General features: G+C 38.4%; 1 protein-coding gene across 1 annotated transcript in view; it reads right to left on the bottom strand.

The window, feature by feature from the left end:
- Positions 1-1,227: 1,227 nt before the first annotated feature.
- Positions 1,228-9,881, bottom strand: part of LAMA3 (laminin subunit alpha 3) — a 117,575-nt gene continuing 108,921 nt past the window's right edge. The window contains 11 exon segments of the mRNA XM_035903015.1: positions 1,228-1,373; positions 1,550-1,669; positions 2,015-2,108; positions 3,589-3,716; positions 3,857-4,016; positions 4,830-4,970; positions 5,270-5,459; positions 5,871-6,022; positions 6,319-6,463; positions 7,999-8,130; positions 9,002-9,132. Of these exon segments, the coding sequence (XP_035758908.1) occupies positions 1,228-1,373; positions 1,550-1,669; positions 2,015-2,108; positions 3,589-3,716; positions 3,857-4,016; positions 4,830-4,970; positions 5,270-5,459; positions 5,871-6,022; positions 6,319-6,463; positions 7,999-8,130; positions 9,002-9,132 (1,539 nt within the window).

Here is a 9,881-nt window from a genome sequence, read left to right as displayed (position 1 = left end):
CTGCTGCTGCACCTTGAGCAAGAAGGCAGTGGAAGGTGGGAGCAAACATTGCATTAGTGGGAAGGAGGGTTTGTTTGCATCGCTGCCTACTCCCTTGTAGGACCAGGCTTAGAAAATGTTTTAAATTTGCAAAAGAGGGTTGGCATCAGGGAATTGAGGGGGGAAAAAAAAGTAACTATCAAAATGCTGCTTCTGAATGATAGTGGAAGAAGCAGCCATGTCAAGTCTATTCAGCCCGGCTCTGCATTCAGAAGAATAAAGCAAACTGGGTCCCCCGCCCTCCACCACGGGTCACGATCATGTACAAAGTAAAGACTCAAATGTCAAAGGAAACAGTTTTGCTGGTTTAGTCCTGCAATTCATGCTACATAACTGTAGCAGGTGCAACTGCTGTTCCTAATATAACTTGTCTTCATTTAATCAGAAAAAAAAAGCCTATGGAGGAGACTTTCTGGCTCTGAAGATTACAAGAAAAATTACTCTCTTTCTGAGGTTTTTATATAACCAAATTCTAATAAGCAGAGATGATGGACTCCTGCTTATTCAGGCAAATCAGCTTCTTAAAGCTACAGAAATTTTTGCATAAAGCAAGCAGGATTTAGCAGCCTGTAAAAAGCATGAAAAAGAAACTCCAGGTTAAAATAACTAAACAAGGAAATGGATGGTTTTAAGAACATACTGCATTTATTTGGCCCCAAAATTCCTAGCATTGTAACAAACTCCCAGAGTTTCATGCCTTAAAGTGCTTCAAACTCCATTTATATTATTATTATTACTTTTAACATTAATGTACATTTCTGTATAAACATCAACAATCCAAAGAGATTTATATTTTTATAAAATTCTTTATATTAGTGGATCAAATTTGCTCTCAAGATGACAGCATTAAGGCAAATTTCCAAAATCAAGTCTATACTGTTGTGGGTGAGAGCAGAATTTGGCCCGGTACGGTATATACAATTACATTTTCTGCATATATTTCAAAAGGCACGATGGGTTACCTTGGAAATCAATAAAATTTAAAAGGGAGTTTATCAAAGCAAATACTTCTAATTTGCTTTGGCGCAGTCCACATCCAGAGGATGCATTTGCTCACCAGCTGTTCTGAATAACCAGCCCGATGACAGTGACATGGTGAGCAGCAGAAGGGGAACCCACATTGCATGAATTCACACGGTACTTCACCAGACCCAACCTGATTGCGTGTACAGGTACCGTACAGCAAAGTTACTTCACCGGGCACCCGTGCAAACTCACTACTCCATGAACCTCTGAAATGCTCCTGGTGAAGACATGTTTGTCATTGATACTAATATGCCGAAGGCAGCCAAAAAATGGGTCTTTAACTGGAAGCCACAGTGTGTCCAAATTTGCTACAAAAAACAAGGTAGAAACATTAAGTTAATAAAATGAGAATGATTTAAAGAACTTTAGTTACTGCAAGGCTTTTGAAAGAGGGGGAATGATATACGACTACATGCATGAGCAGGACCTTTGTTTTGGGAAGGAAAAAAAGCCAGTAGGTACGTGAAAAAATAAGAAGCCATACCTGGAATTTTGCCAAAGTAGAGTGGCTGATGAACACGCCTAGGAGGAGAGGATGGAAGTCCAGTGGTATAGTTACTCTGTGTGCCCACCTCTAGCTGCACCGTGTTCTCCTTCTGAGAGACTGCAAAGCAGCATGTAAATGAGTACTCTTTCTCAACCATATTAAAGAATCAACTAGATATGGCCCTATTTTTAAGTAGCATCTCTCTTGAAATTTAACTCATAAGAAAAATAGATTTTATTTTAATTCAAAGTGAGATTGACACATCTAGGTACTCTGGGGCTAAATACAGCCCCAAAACCCCATCTTATGTAAAGCCTTGAATTATCACGAGACACTTACATTGTTCTAAAGAGTATTCTCAGAATAAACAGAAATGAAATTCTTAATAAAAATCTGGAGCTGCAATGCTCTGTGCCCACTGTCCTTTCAAAGTTTCAGAAGAAGTGGTATGATACAACATACCTGCAATAGTATGCCACTGTCCATTAGACAGAGGTTGCTCAGGTGTGACTGATGTCTGGAATTCTCCAGCACCACTACTTCCAGCAGCGATGACCTGTAAAAAAGTTGTCTTTTAAGTTACTGTGGCAAAGAAAAGGGCAACAGAAAAATACAGTACTTTAAGTAATTTCCTGAACTTGTGATGGCTAGCTTTCACCTACTTTTAAGAGTCAGAGTAATTGTATACATATTTCAGAAATTATCATCTCCAAGAGGAAAGTAAATTTCCCTAATAGAATCCCAGGAGAGGATATTTGACAAATTTTACAAGCATAAATATGCACCTTTGTCTCTCCCCCTCAGTCTTACAAAACGATGTTAATCCTTTTTACTTAATCTCTCTGAGACAAGGTCTTTCCTACTTGGCCTTCCTTTTCTTTCCCAAAGTAGTCATCTACACGCTTGGTGTTCTCCTGAGAGAATCTCTGCAATATATTTCTCTGGCCTTTCACACAATTTTGGACTACTCATAAAGCTTGCAGCCTGATTATTTACGATAACATTTTGAACAAGCAACTGTTTGTGCTTTCTCACATCTTGCTTCTCATCCCTTGTGAGTGCGTTATTTTTTTTTCAATGTCTTCCTTTCAAACTCTCTTTTGGTGTGATGGTTACAACAAACTTGGTAATGGTCAGGTAACTGATATGCTGAGTCCACTTCCTATCAGGCTGATTGATGGTTTCCCTTCCTGTTGCATCCTGTCCACACTGACAGCCAGCCGTGAAGCTAAGTTACTGCTGGAAAAAGTGGTCAATCTTGCCCCTAAGAAGTCCCCAGCTGTTGATGCCCCTGCTTCCACGTGCTAGTTGTGTCTTGAACCAGATCAGTGATCTGGGGGAAACTAACTGATGATAAAAAGATAAATAATAAAAAACAAGTTCCCTATTCTGGGGAGAGAAGAGCAAAACTGAGCTTTCTGAAGTTAGGTAGACTCAGGCTGGTTTAAACCGCGCCATGAGACAGCAGCTTCTGTGGAGCACCAACATCTTTCTATTTGATGTCTCTCCAGCAGCAACCACAATAGTTTTGTAGTCCAAGACTCACATTCTGAACCTGTTACATTATGAAAAAGCAACAGTGATAAGACGCACCCATCAACTAGAGAAGATGATAACACAAAGCAAGACTGCTCAAGTTCTATAACGACTGTGGTTATGGAGCTGCATCAGTACAGCCACATGATGACTGATGTAGGAGAGGGAATAAACCACACAGTTCTGTAGCCTCTGGCCAAAACCCCAGTGGGTTTTTGCAAAGGCTCAGAAGCTTGAGAAAATTAAGACTGTGCCCTACTGCTGCCTGCTGTGAAGAAAGCATGTGGAAGCTAGTGTGCACACAACAGAAGCTGCTAATGTAAGCACAGGTTAAATGCTCAATTTTCCATGCAATGGTTTTAAACAACTCCGAGGAAGTTGTTTAATGTTATACCTCTAGACAAACGTTGTTAACACATAAGTCCAGAGCTCAAGGTCAGAATTCCCCCCTGCTGAATGAGGGCAAAACAGCTGAGATGGAAACAACAGCCTGTACTTACCTTTCCTCTTTCCATGTAAATAGTCAAGTAGTTGTCTTGCTTGCTTCCAGCATGGAGGAGTATACCTGTTGAAGTCCTTGGTCGAATGGTAAAAACAATCCTAAAATCCAAGCCAATCAGCAAATTACCTGTGGAGAATTAAGCAGTAGGTAGAGGAATGATCATAGGAGGAGATAATTGGAAACCCACGTAAAAAATAAACTAAAAAATCCTTACACATACACACTTAAGACATAATTTCATATACCATAATCTCTACACATCTTACCAACGCTGACATATCCTCCTTCATTAAAGAAATAAATCCCCGTGTCCATGGGAACATCCAGACATGGAAGTACGTCATTTTTTTGCTGAGGTGCATTCATGACTTTTCCATTCATCTTAAAATTCTTCAAGCAACCCTTGAAACTATTCTTTGGTATATTCTGAAAGCATATTACAAAACATGAACAGTAAAGCATGATGGCAATTTTTTTAGTAAGAATACCCATTAGTTCTTTTGTACTGTTGGACTGTAGAAAGCCAACTGGCACTAAAAGCACCTAAAACCCATCTCTGATGCAGTGAAAAGGTATTCCAAAATTTAAAAAAAAGAGTTTAAAACATGAAACTAACCATTGATTTTGAGTTAACATAATTCCTGCTTGCAGAACAGATACTTCCCAATGATGTATCAAAAAGACAATGCAACAGGAGTTATGAAATCTCAAGTACACCCTTCCTTTCCTAAAACGTTGTTTATTTGAATCTGATGTTATAAAATGCCCTGCATCATTAACTGTCGAATTTTTAAAGTAATAGGAAACACACATATTTCAGATTAAAATCCAATTCTACATTCGTAATTCCTTAATGAGAAGGATTCCTTTGCTTCTCTACAGGTTATCGCTTAGTCCACTGAGGTAAATATTCTGCGGGAAGAGGGTATTACCTGGAATTACAAATGAAACTTTGGTCTTTTCTATTTTTTAAAGAATAGAAAGGAAAACAGCACATCGTTGTTGTTATCAGTGTCTCAGCAACACATGTTGAAAACATGGGTCCAGCTGAGAGCTGTGTGAACAGGTGAGGAAAAAGATCCATAGTGAACAACCGCAAACACCAGTCACAGATGGTGCTTGCTCATTGCTTGGAAATATCCCCCAAACTTTTCAACATGGAAATCCTGCATACTGACATTTTCACATGTAATTAGTGCGGCATGGGGAATGTGGGGGGTGGACGTGTCCATTATTTACCTGTCTTTTCAGTGATGGCAGCCCTCCCACGTAGATTGGTGGCTTAATGCTGATGGCAGAATTTGTTGCTAATCTTCCGTGCTCGGCCCTTAGACCATCAACAACAAGGCGGACATTCTTCCCATCTGTGCTGAAGACCACCTTTGCAGGGTGGAAACACAACAGAATGAAAAACCCCAAGGCCAAGGAAAGCCACTGGAGATTTTTTTCTTTAATTTAAACACCATATTGTTGAAATACTAAACAGAAAGTAACATGCTAGGACCATCAGTCTCTATAAGCTCTCTCAGACAGAGACCTGTCAACCACATGAACTTTCAGGCATAGGAATCAACTTCAGGTGACCAAAATTGAATTTCTAATAACTTAAAAATCCAATAGGCTGTGCCTGCTGAATGCTAGTTGTGGTTTCACCATGGTTCCTGTGCCATACTACTTACAGTGTGCCACTGCCCGTCATTGTATTTCATACTGGTTTTAATTTTGATTTGTTCTCCTCCAGAGCCAAGTGAAAATACAAAACGTCCTTTTGAAATGTGGAGAGCCATATAAGAGTCCTCAGACTTTTCCTCCATGAAAACTATTAATCCTCTTGATGATTGAGTCCGTACATCTACAGAAAAATGTAACCTGTAGTGGAAAGTAAGCACATTCAAATATCGGTCTATCTTGTTAGTTGTTGTATTCCTTCTGTTCTCCAGAAAAATGCCCATGAAACTCCATTTGTGGCATGCAAAATAGCTTTTGGGTGGAATCACCGTGTACTACGTTGCCTGCATTTCTGAACGTGAATGAAAGTTGACATATTCAGGCTTAGGACTTGGCATCAATATGCACTGTAATTGTCCACCACATCCAAGTCAGTCTACTCAGTTTGGGTAAATGTTAGCAAAGAAAAAAAAAAGTCTGAACCTTTAGAACCACTCTTCTGTTATGCCCCAAGACATAAGCAAGAAGAAAATCCTAGCTCTTAGCACCCAAAGATTCAAGCAGCTTTGACAATTCAAGTAGTAGTAGGAGAACAGAGAACATTTGCTTTACCTGTCTGGAGGTGATGGTGGAGAAAACATGTAGGATATGAAACTGTTGGGTGTGTTTCCAAGGAGATAAGCTTCACTGTTGACATTTAACTGAGTTGGTAAAGTGTGGTTTTGTACATTAGCGGCTTTCATATAATCAAGGTATTTTTCATTCTGTAAGACAGAGTTGAAACATTTACTGTGCATGAACATGAAAAAAACCACTTCAATCTACACATTTAAGAGTTCCCACCTGAGGCAGTCAACAGCCTTCTCTAAATGACAGAGAAGCTGTTGTCATTCTGGACAGGTATGGGTTTAGCATGGAACTCCAACACAGAAAGAGCTTGCTTCAGATGTGAGATGAAAGGAAAATAATAACACCCAAGTACCAGTTCTACAAACCATGGCTGTGCAGACAAAGCCTTGGCATCAATATGGAGCGAAGATGACAGTAAAAATAAGCATACCTTGAGCATCTTAAACCTGAAAGGATTTTTAAATTCTTTCAGCAGCAGTGGTTCAAGGTTCTCATATTTGTGGCAAGCTCCAAGGGATACCCCAGTCTTTGCAGTATATTTAACAAGATCTTGAACCGTAGGGAGATGACCTGTCCTAGAGTGATGAAAGCAGTAAGTGCTGTGACACAGCATTCCTTTTCTTTATCGTAATCAACAACATATTGTAAAACTGTGTTCTGTACAAAATAGATTTCCCAGTGACCTGATATTAAAGTACCAGTTTTCATTTTTTGATGAAAAATGTAGGTTCAATGCTGTAAAAAATATTCATATTTGTCCTTGTTCTGCCCATTTCTTTGTGGCTATGGAAAAAACTCTGATGTTTTGTTCTCATCTCTTATGAACAACGTATTTTTTGCTAAAAGGTATCTATTCAAAAAACAAAAAAATATTGCCATTGAAAGAAAAGGGGGAAAAGTGACAGCAGCCTTGATTGAATAGGATTTCTGGATCAGAATACAAAACTTCGCTGGTTAATTATGCATAACCAGTGGCAGATCAAGAAAAAATGGCAACATCAGGTCCTGCTATCTCAATGATTCACTCTCTCCTAAAATAAGATGTTCTAATGAGATTTGTCAAGGGGCAAAGCTCATCACAATATGTAGTTTTAGTACTATAGCCAAATTATCAGAAAGACTGTCAAAACCAATTTCTTGTGTGTATAAAGAATAATATTAAGTAATACTGTTTTTTCATAAGTTGTACACAGCATCTCTAATCAGTAAATTACAAAACACTTTACAACTATAAAAACCAATGAAACTCCTCGCCTGTGGTTTTCTATGAGAAGAGTGGTGGAGCTGGGAACAGAACCTGCACTTCTTCAATTCCAGTCTGGTTCTGCATTTGCTTGATATTAGCTACAATATTAATTCTCCATCTATTTTTGTATTAACAGCAATTTTCCAAATCTTGCTTCTGACGGGGAGGTTAATATATAAGTTACTTTGTTGTCTTGCAGTGCGTTAAATGAAGATATAATTTGAGCAACCTGATCTATTGAAAGATGTCCCTGCCTGCTGCGGCAGGGGGATTGGACTAGGTGATCTTTAAAGCTCCCTTCCAACCCAAACCATTCTGTAATTCTGTGATAATGAAATGAAAATACACTATTTTTTTGTAAACTCTACACCTGTATAAACATTCATCAAAACTTAGCTAAAACAAAGCCCATTGGGACATCACTTGTGACTCAGTGACTACTTTTCTTTAAATAACATATTTATGCCTAATTTTTTTCCTAAATTTTATCTGTAAGGTGTCTCTAATAACCAGAAAAACACATGTGAAAAAAGAGACAACATAAATCAGGGACTTGCCTTTTATACATATGCTCTCTTTGTTTGTGTAATTATTTTGGTTCTGCCAGTAAGCTTTGCTCATTTCATTAGCCGGCTCCCTATGTAGCTGTAATGATACAATCTAGCAGATCTTTTTGGATGCCTTGTTGGGATAATTCCAATTCACTATGTTGAGTTCATTCTTTGATTAAAAGACTACTAAACAGGTATGAGAAAGCTTCACACATGTAGAAGATGACCAGTTTAGCAAAAAGTGATTTGAATATGATTAAAGAAAGAAAACAGGCCAAAATGCCTGAAACTAAAATCTTTCTAGGCCAAATACCTTTTTATAAAGATGTTTGAGATGCAACCTTCAAAATTATCCCCGCCAAATGTTATAGGTTTGGTTAATGTGGGGTCTCTTGAAAAGCCAACTGATGTTATTGCCGACTCATTATCAACCAGCAGTTGTACACTGAAACAAAGTGAGTAAAAATAAGCGTGAAATCTAAAGAAATAATTGTGAGCCTAAATGAAATATATATATATAAAAATAAAAAAAAACCACAACCACTTGACATATGTGTTTTCTTGTTACATTGCAATTATGCTAGAGCTTCATTAGCTTACTTATGGGATTTTTTCAGTATGTACTCATTGACTGCTATGAAACTGCTCTGCTTTTCGGTAGTAGATATTGAGCAAGAGTTGAAGGTAGTGCTTCAGTCCTACAGCGAAATCCTGGTTCAGTTGAAATTCATGAAAAAACTCTCATTGACAACTATGGGACAGAATTTCATCCTTTGTGTCAAAATGGTGCACTTGACATGTTAGCAACAGCTAGTACAGATAATATTAAGTTATAATTACCCAAAGTTATAGCCAATCATTCAAAACTTTCCACTTTAACTAACGCTGATGTTGGTTTATGTATTCCACAGAAATCTGTATGATTTAGGAGCTTTTAAGTAAACTGTCTCTTCTGATATCTACGTAACAGATTGTTACTGAAAAACAGACACAATATTAGCTTCTTCCCTGGGCCTTTAACCACTTATGTTACAGTGACATACGTAAAGGCTATCAGAAGGGGAGGACCTCCAGCTTGACAAGCAGGCAAACCTCACACAATCTATAAATTACGTGCATAGTGATGCACTGCTGAAACATCACAGGTACCAGCATGCACATTCATAGACCAGAAATCTGCTTTTGCTTCATTATTTCAGTATCCTTTGCTAGCAGAGGCCATTTTTGGCTGTGGACCCAAAGAACAATTCACACAAAATTTTAATCTTCTTTCTCCAACCACAACATAAAAGAATCAGATAAAGAACTGGACTCACCTGTTGCCTGTTTTTATTACTGTCACATAATGCATTGAGCCATCTTCATACTTCTTTTTCAGTTTCAATTCGTCCTCTCCCATCTTTGCAATCACCAAGGCAGGCCTCAGAAAGATGGTAAGAATATCAGGCTATAAAAGAATCCCACAAAATGATCAGGTGAATGTAAGTTCCTTTAGTTCTCCTTGGTATTGCTGTAATACAGTTCTCAGTGGTCTTGTGGGAAAGAATTTTCTTACACTAAAACCGCATTTTTCAGTCATCTAGTACCAGATATTATGACCAGGTCTGCACGAATAGCATAGTTCCTGTTTTAAAATACCTCTGCACTCTGAACACTAAACAGTTATTTAAAATACTTGTTTAAATTATTTTTACAAAAAGCAGAGGATTCAGTTCTCCACTTCTCAAATGCCTGGTGTATACTCACTTCTTAACTCCTCCAGCCAGCAAGAATGGGATTCTGCTTGAACCTCCCCAATTTCTGGGGAAACACAGCCAAAATCAACCCCCTTTCCCTGCATATTTGATCATAGTAACATTTCTGCGTGGGCAGAATGCCAGTTTTTCCTGAGAAAATTTCCAGCCAACTGTATTGGGCAACAGTTATCTTACTGGGATGGTGTTGTTAGGGTGCAGGAACTACTCTGCAGAAGGCTCAAGTTCAAAGCTCAGTTACTCGTCAGTCTGCTGGTTGGTTGAGTGAAGAAATTGCCAGGATGAGTTTCTCTGGCCTATGACGTGCAAGATGCCATGTTCAAAAGATGATTATAATAGCCATTTCTTGCCTTAAAATATAGGAATCTACATGAGACTTATGACATAAATTGATGCCAAACTGACAGTCACAGACAGATGTGACTGATCCAGAAATAAAACC

Source organism: Egretta garzetta, unplaced genomic scaffold, assembly GCF_000687185.1.
Source record: "Egretta garzetta isolate BGI_Z169 unplaced genomic scaffold, ASM68718v1 scaffold229, whole genome shotgun sequence".
NCBI lineage: Eukaryota > Metazoa > Chordata > Aves > Pelecaniformes > Ardeidae > Egretta > Egretta garzetta.
The sequence above is the reverse complement of the archived record's forward strand: the minus strand, read 5'-3'. Positions and strand labels throughout refer to the sequence as shown.